Source organism: Leucoraja erinacea, chromosome 22 (genome assembly GCF_028641065.1).
Source record: "Leucoraja erinacea ecotype New England chromosome 22, Leri_hhj_1, whole genome shotgun sequence".
NCBI classification, from domain to species: Eukaryota; Metazoa; Chordata; class Chondrichthyes; order Rajiformes; family Rajidae; genus Leucoraja; species Leucoraja erinaceus.
In genome coordinates, this window is record NC_073398.1 from 270,001 (window position 1) to 284,915 (window position 14,915).

The window sequence follows — 14,915 nt, forward strand, 5'->3', positions numbered from 1 at the left end:
GAGATTCTCTCTCCTGAAGGCCATGCCCTTTCCGGAGGGACTATACAACCTGGAAGTGTGGAGATGCCTCAGTTCTCTGCAAGATGGGGGAGCGAGAGGTTAAATTCTCATTCTGAGCTGTGAATAACACTGAACACATGTATACTAAACTGGGTGGTTTTACTGACCTGTCATTGCCTTTAATGTGGTTTGAAAATGTAGTTTGAAAATGCAAAAGTTTGTTTTGGTTTGAAAGTGTCAAAGCTGGGTTGCCTGTGTTGCCTTTGGTTTGAATGTGCTAAAACTGCCTTGCCTAATTAAAGCTGCCCTGCCTAATTAAAGCTGCCCTGCCTAATTAAAGCTGCCTTGCCTAACTAAAGCTCCCTTGCCTAACTAAAGCTGTCTTGCCTAATTAAAGTTGCCTTGCCAAACTAAAGTTGCCTTGCCTAATTAAAATTGCCTTGGCTAATTAAAATTGCCCTGCCTATATAATTCAAAGTCTAATCTTGACCACTTCCTCTTTGCGCTTTATATTGATTTAAAACGCTACCATGTACGGCTTTGATTTTTGGCCATCTTAGAGTCCCCCTCCGCTCATCAGGTGCCGAGGATTTTTCCCATCAATGAAAAATAAAAGAGTTATTAGTGTTTAAAAAATGTTGAGATTCTCTCTCTTGTCAATCACACCATGAAGGCCACGCCCCTGCTGGTGGGAGGGGGATGGACTATAAAACAGGGAAGAGTGGGCATGGCTCAGTCTCTGCAAGATTGGGGAGGGAGAGGTCACGACTCACTGTCTTTAGTGGCGTTGCTTGAAATGGATTTCAAGGATTTCAAGTGAGTCAACTGCGAGCCCACCAGCCGTGGGTGAGTGAGTTGCCAGTATAACAGGCTTGTGTGACTGAGCCGCCACCCCAAGAATCCATTCGGCCCACAATGTCCATAGTAGCCCTCTGGAAACCAGTCCCTTCAGCGCACAACACCCATACTAGCACTCCAGAAAGCGCCCTCCAATGGCCACCAATATTGGAATTGATGGAGAGGTGGAATATTGCGTTGGGGGACCAGCCCACCCGTGTGATGCTGGGACCCAACGGGTCCCACTTAGTCTAGTATATATATATATACTAGACCGAGTGCAGACCTGTTGGGTCTGTTCCCCCAACGTGTTGTTGTTGTGTGGGGGGGGGGGGGTGGAGGCGGCATGCAGCGTCACACACCCCCCCCCCCCCGCACTCATGCTAATTACCCTCCTTGATATTATATCAATATTATTAATTTGCTCCTTTTACTCCATAACCATATAACCATATAACAATTACAGCACGGAAACAGGCCATCTCGACCCTTCTAGTCCGTGCCAAACACGTATTCTCCCCTAGTCCCATACACCTGCGTTCAGACCATAACCCTCCATACCTTTCATAGAAACATAGAAACATAGAAATTAGGTGCAGGAGTAGGCCATTCGGCCCTTCGAGCCTGCACCGCCATTCAATATGATCATGGCTGATCATCCAACTCAGTATCCCGTACCTGCCTTCTCTCCATACCCCCTGATCCCCTTAGCCACAAGGGCCACATCTAACTCCCTCTTAAATATAGCCAATGAACTAGCCTCAACTACCCTCTGTGGCAGAGAGTTCCAGAGATTCACCACTCTCTGTGTGAAAAAAGTTCTTCTCATCTCGGTTTGAAAGGATTTCCCCCTTATCCTTAAGCTGTGACCCCTTGTCCTGGACTTCCCTAACATCGGGAACAATCTTCCTGCATCTAGCCTGTCCAACCCCTTAAGAATTTTGTAGGTTTCAATAAGATATCCTCTCAATCTCCTAAATTCTAGAGAGTATAAACCAAGTCTATCCAGTCTTTCTTCATAAGACAGTCCTGACATCCCAGGAATCAGTCTGGTGAACCGTCTCTGCACTCCCTCTATGGCAATAATGTCCTTCCTCAGATTTGGAGACCAAAACTGTACGCAACACTCCAGGTGTGGTCTCACCAAGACCCTGTACAACTGCAGTAGAACCTCCCTGCTCCTATACTCAAATCCTTTTGCAATGAAAGCTAACATACCATTCGCTTTCTTTGCTGCCTGCTGCACCTGCATGCCTACCTTCAATGACTGGTGTACCATGACACCCAGGTCTCGCTGCATCTCCCCCTTTCCCAATCGGCCACCATTTAGATAATAGTAATAATTTCCCGTCCATATAACTATCCAATTTATTTTTAAATGATAAAAATGAAACTGCCTCCACCACCTTCTCATTCCACACATCCACCACTCTCTGAGTAAAGAAGTCCCCCCTCATGTTACCCCTAAACTTCTGTCCCTTAATTCTCATGTCATGTCCACTTGTTTGAATCTTCCCTACTCTCAGTGGGAAAAGCTTATCCACGTCAACTCTGTCTATCCCTCTCATCAGAAGAGGAGAGGGGGGGGGAGAGAGGAGAGGAGAGGAGAGGGGGGAGGGGAGAGGAGGGGGGGGGAAAGAGGAGGGGGAAGAAAGGGGGGGGAAGAAGAGGGGGAGAGAGAGAGGGAGAGGGGGGAGGGGAGAGGAGTGAGAGGAGAGGGGGGAGACGAGAGGGGAGAGAGGGAGGGAGGAGAGAGGAGGGGGGGGAGGGAGAGAGAGAGGGGGGGGAGTGAAGAGGAGGGGGGGAGAGGAGAGGAGTGAGAGGGGAGAGGAGAGGGGGCAGGAGAGAGGGGAGAGGGGGGAGAGGAGGGGAGAGAGAGAGAGAAAGGGAGAGAGACAGGAGGGGGGAGAGAGAGAGAAAGAAGAGATGGATAGGGAGAGAAAGAGAGAGAATGCCTTTTTACTCAACCCAAACCCCCCAAACAACCATTTGCAGGCAGTGCTTTTTTCCTCAAACTAAGGCAAGGCAAGGCAAGTTTATTTGTATAGCACCATTCGCGCAAACAGCAATTCAAGGTGCTTTACAGGAAAGAAAAAATAAAATAGTCAATAATTAAAAGTTGCAAAATAAGCAATACGACAAATGTATGAATAATAAAACAACGTCAATGAAACAATAAAACTATTTAAAAAAGCACATAATACGGTTCAAATTAGACAGTTAAGATTACCTGCATGTCGGGTTATGGACAAGCTATAGTAAACAACAGTGTTTTTAGGTACACAAAAAAGCTGGAGAAACTCAGCGGGTGCAGCAGCATCATGCTGCTGCACCCGCTGAGTTTCTCCAGCTTTTTTGTGTTCCTTCGATTCTCCAGCATCTGCAGTTCCTTCTTAAACAGTGTTTTTAGGCCTGATTTAAATGCACTTACAGTCTGTGCACACCTCAGGTATTCAGGGAGCTTGTTCCACAGGTATGGAGCATAAAAACCGAATGCTGCTTCAGCCTTTTTAGTTCTGACCCTGGGAACACAGAGTAAACCTGTCCCTGAAGACCTGAGGAGTCTAGGCGCCTCATATACAACAAGTAGGTCAGAGATGTATTTTGGACCTAGACCATTCAGTGCCTTGTAGCTCAGTAACAGAATTTTAAAATCTATCCTCTTACACACAGGGAGCCAGTGCAAAGATTTAAGGACAGGAGTAATGTGGTCCATTTTCTTGGTGTTGGTCAAGACTCTGGCAGCGACATTTTGGATAAGCTGCAGTTGTTTAATTGATTTTTTATTGAGACCTGTAAAGATGCCATTGCAATAATCTAACCTACTAAAAATATATGCATGAACAAGTTTTTCAGTGTCTTCTTTGGACAGAAATCCCTTGATTCTTGCAATATTTTTTAGATGGTAATAGGCAGATCTGGTAATGGTCTTTATATGGCTGTTAAAATTCAAATCCGAGTCCATGACTACACCAAGGTTTCTGGCTTTGTCTGTGGTTTTCAGTGCAATTGAGTCGAGTTGAGCACTTACATCTAGCCTTGTTTTTTTGGGACCAAAGACAATAATTTCTGTCTTATTTGCATTGAGCTGGAGGAAGTTCTGGTTCATCCACTCATTGATATGTTTGACACACTGGCTCAGTGAGTGTAGGGGACTATGGTCATGTGGTGACACTGCGATATATAGTTGTGTCATCGGCATAAGTGTGGTAGGATATGTTAAAATGCTCTATGATCTGAGCTAGGGGGAGCATATAAATGTTGAACAAAATGGGTCCAAGAATGGAGCCCTGAGGAACCCCGCATGTGAGTTTTGTACGTTCTGATTCAAAATTACCAAGGGAAACAAAATAATCCCGATCTTTCAAGTAAGATTTGAACCAGTCCAACACAGAACCAGAGAGTCCCACCCACTTCTCCAGTCTGTCAAGCAGTATGTTGTGGTCCACCATATCAAAAGCAGCACTGAGATCTAGAAGTACCAAAACTGAAGCTTTTGATGCATCATTGTTTAGATGTATGACGTTTAGGACCTTAGTGAGTGCAGTCTCGGTGCTGTGATGTGGCCGAAATCCCGACTGGAAAACATTAAAAATATTGTTGCGGGTCATAAAGCAGTAAATTTGTTGGTAAACTACCCTTTCAATAATCTTTGCCAAAAATGCTAAATTAGATATGGGCCTGTAGTTGCTCATAGCTGAGGCATCCAAATTAGGCTTCTTCAATAGGGGCTTGATCACTGCTGTTTTTAAGGCTTCGGGAAAATGCCCCGATTGAAGGGAAGTGTTTACTATGTTCAATACTTCTGGTGCAACACTGTTTTTAAAGAAGCTTGTGGGCAGCAGATCAAGACAGCAGGTAGCGGACTTTAGCTGTTAAGCAGTTTCAGTCAGAGAAGCACAATCTTAAAGTTTAAAATGTTGTAGATTCATTAGTGAATCTGGAGGCATAGGTGACAAAGCCATGTTCCCTGAGGTGGAGCTAGACATTGTTTGTCTTATCTTCAGAAATTTATCGGTGAAGAAATCTGCAAAGTCATTGCACGACTTGCTGGACAGGAGCTCAGGAGGGACTGATGATGAGGGGTTCGTCAGTCTATCGACAACAGCAAACAGGGTGCGGGAATTATTATTTTTGTTGATAACCTCTGAGAAAAAGGACTGCCTTGCCCCTTTCAATTCCTGATTATAGATACGGAGGTTGGCTTTGTAGATGTTGTAGTGGACCTGTAGTTTGGTTTTTCGCCACCTACGTTCGGCCTGTCTACACTTTGTTCTTTGGGATCTCACTGCTGTGGCATTTCTCCATGGTGACTTTTTCCTTCCAGATAAAACCTTGGTCTTTAGTGGTGCAATAGCATCCATAAGAGTTATAACATTGGAGCTAAAACCATCCACAAGGTCATCGACAGAGGCCGAGGGCAGAGTTGGTGGTGGTGTATACTAACCATAACCATAACCATATTTTCATTTTCAAACCAAATTAAGGGTACTTACTCACAGCTGTGTAGACATCTGTTCAGTCATTCAGAGCTCAGACCTCCATGTGGTAGAGACTGATTGGGGCACACCACTTCCTGGTTTTATAGTCCTTCCCCCCTGCCACCAGTGGGGACAGCAGAGAGAATGTGGAATTTTGTAAAATCATTAATATCTCTGTCATTTTTCATCGACGGGAAAAATCCTCGGCACATATAAGGCGGAAGGGGGCTCTGAGCGAGGTGGCCAAAAATGACGGCCGTAGGTAGCGGCGTTCTCTCGGAAATCGCAGCACAGAATGCCAAAACCGGTCAAGAACAGTTTTAGTAATATAGATATATAGATATATATATATATATGTGTGTGTGTGTGTATATATATATATATATGTGTGTGTGTGTATATATATATATATATATATATATATATATATATATGTGTATGTTTGTGTATGTATATATATGTATAAACACACACACACACACACACACACACACACACACACACACACACACACACACACACACACACACACACACACACACACACACACACACACACACACACAGCACACACAAGGATATCTCACACAAATTGTAATCACAATAGATACACACACAATTATGTGATAAATTCCGAGATGTGATTGCATTCTATCCAATCAAATTATACTCTACATGAATACAATCAAGCCCTACACATGGACAACAGGTAGTGCAAAGAGAAAAGTACCAGAATACAGAATATAATGTTACAGCTTTATAGCGTTTCTGCTACAGAGAACTTGCAGATTAAAGGAAATGTAAATGAGCCTCCATGAGGTACGTAGGGACATTGAGAGCACATTCTTGACTTATGGGAGGACTGTTCAGAGCAATGAGAACTGTGGGGAAGAAGCTGTTCCTGAATGTGATGGTACATGCTTTCAAGCTTTTATGTTATCTGCCCGGTTACTAGTGAACTGTTGGGAAATACCATATTGATGGTATGTATAAGAAAGAAAACCATGTCTCTGCATCCTCAGAAAACAAAGGAAATTCAGCATGTCCCAATGACTCTTACACATTTCTACAGATACACCACAGAAAGCATACTATCAGGCTTCATCAGAGCTTCGTATGGCAACTCCCCTGCCCAAGACCACAAGAAACTGCAGTGAGTCATGGCCGTAGCCCACTCCATTACGCAAACCAGCCCACGTCACATCTGCCACCCCACTTCCCCCCACCCCACATCCCCCCACTCCATAACACAAACCAGCCCGCCCCACATAATGGACATTGAACATTCTGAAGTGTCCAGCCTAATTATATCAAAATCCCAAACCACTGAAAAGGCATTTGGGAAGGTTGATGTGAATGTGATCTAGTTGCTGAAGGAACCTTTGGTGTAGTGTACTGTGCAATGGCAATTCAACCACATTCTTGTGCTGACTGGTTAGCACGCAACAAATTATTTTCACTGCACCTCAGTACACGTGAGAATAAACTAAACTGAAGGCAATGTGATCAGAAGATCGGCACGGTGGTGCAGTGGTAGAGTTGCTGCCTTACAGTGCCAAAGACGCAGGTTCAGTCCTGAATACAGGTGCTGTCTCTACAGAGTTTATACGTTCTCCCCGTGACCTGTGGGGATTTTCCTGAGGAGCTATGGTTTCCTCCCACACTCCAATTAACCCACAGGTTTGTAGGTTAATTGGCTTCGATAAAATTGTAAATCGTCTCTAATGTGTGAAGGATAGTGTATGGGGATCGCTGGTCGGCACGGACTCGGTGGACTAAATGGCGAACTGAATCATCCTACATAACTAGAGAGCAGTCCTGAATTACTACTTACCTCATTGGTGACCCTCAGACTATCTTTGATTGGACTTTACTGTATTTATCTTGCACTAAACGTTGTTCCCTTATGTATGTGTTCACTGTGGATGGCTCAGTTGTAATGATGTATTGTCTTTCCGATTACCAATTGGCACGCAACAAAAGCTCTTCACAGTACCTCGGTACACGTGACAATAAACTAAACTGAACTATATGTGAAACTCTATTATCCAGTGTTATGTTATGGCAATGCAATGCTATGTGGCAAGTTCTTTAGCCTGGAACACAACTTAATTATCGATTATATGTTTACATTTCTAAGTATTGAAAGAAAGCATTTTTTCTCTCTTTTTATTAAGGTTTGCTGGTATCAGATATTTGGTCGAAGTGCAACAGGATCCATTTTTAAAGTCAGGGTGATGGATTTACACCTTCACGGTACAGGACGAGAGGTACATACCAAAAGCATGGGTGATCATGCTATGCTTGCCAGAGTCATGCAAGTTCCACTTATACCTTTTTATCATGCAATTATCCTTTTTAATGTTCTATACTTCATCTGCTAAATTGTGTGAAACCATGTAGTGTTAAATATTGCAGAATACATTTCCCTTCTATCAAAAGGTGCCAGCCTCTCAAGAGTGTTTACTGGAGGTTAAAGGCCTCAAAACTAATGAACACTACATTTTTGCTGTCGCTGCTTACTCAAAAGATGGAAAAATCATTGGGAAAGAAATCGGAGAGACCACAAAGCCAATTCTAGTATTTCATGCACTTCCCCTTTTTACCACATGGTCCTACCTTTGTCAGGTAAAACTTCTCTCTCATCAGAATGTGGGTGACTTTTTTTAATATTATTGTTACAGATAAATGGTAACATGTTAGCACTTCACTTTATCCCTCTCTCTAATATGTCATTGCTATTCAAGTTATTTGGGATGATAAGGTTATAAGTGATAAGAGCAAAATTAGGCAATTTGGCCCATCAATACTCCGCTATTCAAACACGGCTGATCTATCTCTCCCCTAACCCAATTTTCCTGCCATCTGCCCGTAACCCATGATAGCCATACTAATCAAGAATTTTTCTATCTCTGCCTTCAAACTGTCCATTGGCCACCGCAGGGATGGAATTGTAAAATGGTCTGCCAATCTCTATCAATCATTTTGCACGATGTCAAAATATATTTGAATAAAATTATTGTCTGATCACAGAAATAGGTAATTTATTCCACCATGTCCATGTAAAACCATCAAGTAACCATCTATACGAATGCCATTTATTTGTACTCAGTCCATAGCCGTGTATGCCTTGCTGATTCAGGCGATCAATTAAATATTGTGAGAGTACTTGCCTTCCCCACTCAGTGTGTTCCAGATTCAAACATTCTCTGCATCCTCCTCCTATAAATCCTATTGCACATGGTTTTAGAACCAAATAACCCATTTCCATTCTATATTACTCCATGACTATATAACTCTTCAAAGGGGAAAGTCTTCATACCATGTATCTGATCTTTGTCCCTCATAATTATGTGTCTCTCAATATGGTAAACCTTTCCAACATTGCTCAATTTACACCAGAATGATAGAAGTATGCTGCAAACAATTAATTATGAGTATTTTTACGTTACTCATAAGAATATAATCATGCTATTTTGAGAGTTTTTGTTTTATCTCAACAGACATTAAGTTCTAACAGGCAATCATTTTATTTAGGCTGCATATCAATTGGGACATTATCCAGTGGCGAAGATTGCTTTCTCAGTGCTGTGGGATCACTTTGTCTCAGACGTATCTTCACCTAGACCAGATCCATGGTATACATCTAATAAAACTGAATGGTATATCATTCAGAAAAGGTACAACTTTGTGAATGCCTTTATTGCTTTTTTATTGTATCTCATTAAATTCAAGGTGTATCTTAGTGTCATTAGCTTAGTTAAGCATTATTTTGTTATCCCACCCAAAGCTGTAAGATTTTAAACCAAATAAATGCACCTACTTCTAAATATCAGTGTAAAAATTCTGATATCACTCCTTGCAATTCTTATCTAAATGATCTGTATTCCTTTATTACAATTTTTGATACTTATTTTTCTCATAGCAAGATTTTATGTTTACACGTTTTATTTTATAAACTTTTGTTGACCATTTCACCACATGGTTTCCAAAGATCTGTTCTCTGGAAATAAGTAAAATTAAATAGACAATGGCAGCTTGCCTAGTAAATTAACTATAGTCAAGTCAAAGTCAAGAGTATTTTAATGTCTTATGTCCTAGATAGGACAATGAAATTCTTGCTTGCTGCAGAACAACAGAATATGTAAACATAATACATAACGAGAGAAGAAAAAAAGTTCAGAATGTGTATACGCATACTCAATTTCAATAAATAACAAATATAGTACAATAATAATGATAGTCTGTTGCAGTTCAGAGCGTGTTTGTTGTCATGCTGAACAGTTGCTTTTCGAATTGGAGTATAGAGTAAAATTACCCAGATAGTAAATATTAAGACTACATTTCCTTATAGCGTGGTGCTATAGTAGCTAGTATTGCTGTCTCACAACCTCAGTAACCTAGGTATGATCCTGTCTTCGTGGACTTTACATGTTCGCCCCTTGACCACACATGGCTTTTCCCGATTTGCTTAAGTTTCCTCTGATATCCCCAAAGATGTGCAGGTTGGCCAGTTAATGGGCCTCTGGTGTGGGTGACTGATAGGTGGATTGAGAGGGAGTTAATGATCTTGTGTGAGAATAGCTTGCAGGGAAATAAATGGGGAAATTGAACTGATGGAATGCAGAGCGTCGATGGGTGAAGTAACCACTTTCTACATTCATCGTCATGGAGTTTTGCAGCCATAAAGCAAGCCTTGTGGCCAAACCTATCCAAGCAGACCAAGTTATCAAATGCTAATGGCCTCAACATTTTACCTAACTGTGGACCTCTCCAAATGTCTTTTAAACTTTGTAATTGTAGTTGACTCAACAGCTTCCACTGGCAGCTTGTTCCATATACTCACCACATTGTGTGTGAAAATATTCAGCCCCTCTTTCAATCATTCCCCTCTCACCTTCAACCTATGCCCTCGAGACTTGGACACTGAAAAACACTGGAAGCAGACAAAAATGCAGGAGAAACTCAGCGGGTGAGGCAGCATCTATGGAGCGAAGGAATAGGTGTCGTTTCGGGTCGAGACCCTTCTTCAAACTGATGTGGGGGTGGGTGCGGTGGGAAGAAGAAAGGAAGAGGCCGAGAGAGTGGGCAGAGGGAGAGCTAGGGAAGGGAAAGAGGGAGAAAGCAAGGACAACCTGAAATTGGAGAAGTCAATGTTCATACCGCTGGGGTGTAAACTACTCAACTGAAATATGAGTTGCTGCTCCTCCAATTTACGCTGGTCCTCACTCTGACCATGGAGGAGCCCAGGACAGAAAGGTCGGATTCGGAATGGGAGGGGGAGTTGAAGTACTGAGCCACCGGGAGATCAGGTTGGTTGTTGCGAACTGAGCGGAGGTGTTGGGCGAAGCGATCGCCAAGCCTACGCTTGACCTCACAGATGTAGAACAGCTGACACCTAGAGCAGCGGGTGTAATAGATGAGGTTGGAGGAGGTTCAGGTGAACCTCTGTCGCACCTGGAAAGACTGCTTGGATGGAGTCAAGGGGGAAGGTAAAGCGACAAGTGTAACATTTCCTGCGGTTGCAAGGGAAAGTACCAAGGGAGGAGGTGGTTTGGGTGGGAAGGGACGAATTGACCAGGGAGTTACGGAGGGAGCGGTCTCTGCGGAAAACCGAAAGGAGAGGAGATGGAAAGATGTGGCCAGTGGTATGATCCCGTTGGAGGTGGCGAAAATGTCGGAGGATTATCTGTTGTATGTGACTGCTGGTAGGGTGGAAGGTGAGGACAAGGGGGACCCTGCTCTTGTTACGAGTGGGGGGATGGGGAGTGATAGGAGAGCTATGGGGTATAGAAGAGACCCTGGTGAGAGCCTTACCTATAGTCGAGGAGGGGAACCCCTGTTCCCTAAAGAATGAGGACATTTCTGCTGCCCTAGGTTGGAACACCTCATCCTGCGGCGTAGATTGAGGAATTAGGAGCCTCCCTAGACGAGCCTCTAATCTATCCGTAGGGGATAGAGTCCTTACAGGAAGCAGGGTGTGAAGAAATGTAGTCCAGATAGCCATGGGAGTCGTGGTTTTGTAGTTGAAGTCGATCAGTATCTACACTGTGATCATTCACCATATCTATGCTCATCATGATTTTATTTTCCTCTTTAAGGTCCTCCTCTGTTCCAGGGAAAACATCCCAGCCTATCCAGCCTCTCCTTTTAACTCAAGCCCTCTAGTCCCAGGAACATCCTGGTGAATCTTTTCTGCACCCTTTCCAATAATTACATTCTTACCAGAGCAGTACCGGAAATGCACACTAAAGTATACACCTCAAATCCTCTACTCATTGCCCTGTGATGAAGTCGAAGGATTCCAAATGCTGCCTTCACCACCCCGTCTACGCCTGTGCCACTTTCCATGTACTATCCGTAGGTCTTTCCAAAGATCTTATAGCGGAGCAAGATAGGCTACTCCAGCTAAATGCAATGGGCTGACGTGTAGTACGCTATGGAGGGGATCCCAGGCATTTTTACCCGCCCATTTTAGTAACCTGAGCCTACCTGATCCGACCCGATTCGCAGTGTAATCAATGTTGCGGGGCAACAGTTTGTGTGGGTTAGATTCATAAATCTGTCGTTCAAACTTCTTGTCAAGAATAAAATTTAACTCTGGTAATTGTCTTTTTTAATGTTTTTTAAATCATTTATTTTTAAATGGCTCACAAGCTGTGTTTGAGTTGATTTTGTAGTAACCGGAACCGACCCGACTCGCAGGGTAATTGACATTGCGGGGGAACTTTTTGTGTGTGATATAGGGTTAGATTCATAATTCTGTTAGTTCATAATTCTGTTAATTCTTGTTAAAGAATAAAATGTTTATAAACACACATACATGAATGTGATATAAATGTATATAATCATATAACACACAATGATATTTCTTCTGATCCAATAATGAACTTTATTTCAGACTAGACAAGGGACATTAAATAAGAAACATTGTAAATAAGAAACATTGTAAACCTCCCCACATTGTAAACCTCCCGGCAACTTCACACACATTAGGCCTTATCCCCCCCGGCACTCACTCGCATGCCCCCACACTACAATGTATCCCCCGCTGCCCCGGGCCCCACACTCCCTCTCCCGCTGCCCCGGACCCCATCACTCCCTCTCCCGCTGCCCCAGACCCCACACTCCCTCTCCTCGCTGCCCCGGGCACCGCACTCCCTCTCCCGCTGCCCCGGGCCCCGCATTAACCATATAACCATATAACAATTACAGCACGGAAAAAGGCCATCTCGGCCCTACAAGTCCATGCCGAACAAATTTATTTATTTATTTATTTATTTTCCCCTTAGTCCCACCTGCCTGCACTCGTACCATAACCCTCCATTCCCTTCTCATCCATATGCCTATCCAATTTATTTTTAAATGACACCAATGAACCTGCCTCCACCACTTCCACTGGGAGCTCATTCCACACCGCCACCACTCTCTGCGTAAAGAAGTTCCCCCTCATATTACCCATAAACTTCTGTCCCTTAATTCTGAAGTCATGTCGTCTTGTTTGAATCTTCCCTATTCTCAAAGGGAAAAGCTTGTCCACATCAACTCTGTCTATCCCTCTCATCAATTTAAAGACCTCTATCAGGTCCCCCCTTAACCTTCTGCGCTCCAGAGAATAAAATTCAACCTATCTCTGTAACTTAGTTGTTGAAACCCAGGCAACATTCTAGTAAATCTCCTCTGTACTCTCTCTATTTTGTTGACATCCTTCCTCTCCCCTGGCCGCGCACTCCCTCTCCCGCTGCGAATCCAATCTTTGGCCGGAAGCAAGATGGCTGAGCAAGAACGCGGAACAAGATGGCGGGGGCTGGTTGCTAAAATGAGTCATAAAATCACCCATGAATCCGCCCATGAGCGTACTACACTTTTGCGTGAGAGTAACCCATCTTGCTTCGCTATAGGATCTTTGGGACTTTCTATTTGACAACATTCTCCAGGGAACAATTTGCCTGTATGCTAATGTTGGACAACACTCTCCAGTCTGACCACTTAATGTGCAAGTCCTGTCCAACTGCAACCCAATGCACCTGTCCAATTTAAATTCCTTGTTCCACTTCCCCAGTTGAACACGATCCTGTCGTAATCTTAGTCAACCTTCTTCACTATCCTCAATATTGCCAATTTTTTGGTATAATCTGTAAATTTACCAACCAGTTCAGTTCCAGTTAGGTTTATTGTCACGTGTACCAAGGTATAGTGAAAAGCTTATGTTGCATGATATCCAGTCAGCAGAAAGACAATACATGATTACAATCGTGCCTTTTGCAGAGCCTTATGATAGTATGAATCAGTTGCCTGATACATGATATGGGAATAACGTTTAGTGCATGATAAAGCCAACAAAGTCCGATCAAGCCCTTAAGAATAGGCCGCGCATCACCAATGAGGTAGATAGTAGTTCAGCACTGCTCTTTAGTTATGATAGTATCAATCAGTTGCCTGATAGCAGCTGGGAAGAAAGTCCCTGATACTGGAGGTGTGCATTTTCACACTTCTATACATTTTACCTGATGGGACAGGGGATAAGAGTGAGTGGCCAGGGTACGACTCGTCCTTCATTATGCTGCTATCTCTTTTGGCCGAAGGGCCTGTATCCCCACTGTGTCTCTAAGGTTTCAGGACTCTATTGAAGCAGACATGAGGGAGCTACTACTGCTCCTACTACCTGCATGTTCATTTGTATTGCAAATTTGTTGACGTTTCTCACAGTAACGTCTAGAGGTCCTTCTACAGAAGAGATCCTTCTACAGTTGTCCAGGGCCCTGGTGAGACCGCACCTGGAGTATTGTGTGCAGTTTTGGTCTCCAAATTTGAGGAAAGACATTCTTGCTATTGAGGGAATGCAGAGTACGTTCATGAGGTTTATTCCTGGGATGGCGGGGCTGTCATATGTTGAAAGAATGAAGTGACTGGGCTTGTATACACTGGAATTTAGAAGGATGAGAGGAAACCTTATTGAAACATATAATTATTAGGGGATTGGACATGCTAGAGGCAGGAAACATGCCCCAGATGTTGGGGGAATCCAGAAGAATGGAGATGAGGAAAAACTTTTTCACCCAGACAGTTGTGCATCTGTGGAATGCTCTGCCTCAGAGGCAGTGGAGGCCAATTCTCCGGATGCGTTCAAGAGAGAGTTAGATAGAGCTCTTAAAGATAGCGGAGTCAGGAGATATGGGGATGGCAGGAACTGGGTAGTGATTGTGGATGATCAGCCATGATTACAGTGAATGGCTCGAAGGGCCGGATGGCCTACTCCTGGCACCTATTGTCTATTATCTATTGTCTAAACATTATTTTGGATGAAAATGTGGAAATTCTTAATTGCTTGCTATCACAATAACCATGCCTGTGTTTGTTGGTTTATAGATTAGACAATGTTGCTGTATCTCTGGCATCCCCCATTCTTCTCCGAGGCTTTCTGTGCAATATCTTCATTGATTCTGATATTAATTGCAAGGAAGATGCAGCTTTCTGTGACTCAGTCTGCGATAATGGACCACTCTACAAAGGACAAGTATGTTCTAAAGTAAAATTGAGGACAGTATCGATTGTACATTATGTATGTGTGTTATAGGTGCAAAACTCGAAATATGAA

At 43.3% G+C, this 14,915-nt stretch overlaps 1 protein-coding gene across 2 annotated transcripts in view; it reads left to right on the top strand.

The window, feature by feature from the left end:
* LOC129707613 (cilia- and flagella-associated protein 54-like) overlaps nt 1-14,915 on the top strand; it is a 297,068-nt gene that overhangs the window by 137,683 nt on the left and 144,470 nt on the right. For both annotated transcript variants that reach the window (XM_055652738.1, XM_055652739.1), the window contains 4 exons: nt 7,495-7,587; nt 7,760-7,945; nt 8,855-8,997; nt 14,687-14,834. In XM_055652738.1, coding sequence (XP_055508713.1) covers nt 7,495-7,587; nt 7,760-7,945; nt 8,855-8,997; nt 14,687-14,834 — 570 coding nt within the window. The remainder of the gene's footprint in view (nt 1-7,494; nt 7,588-7,759; nt 7,946-8,854; nt 8,998-14,686; nt 14,835-14,915) is intronic.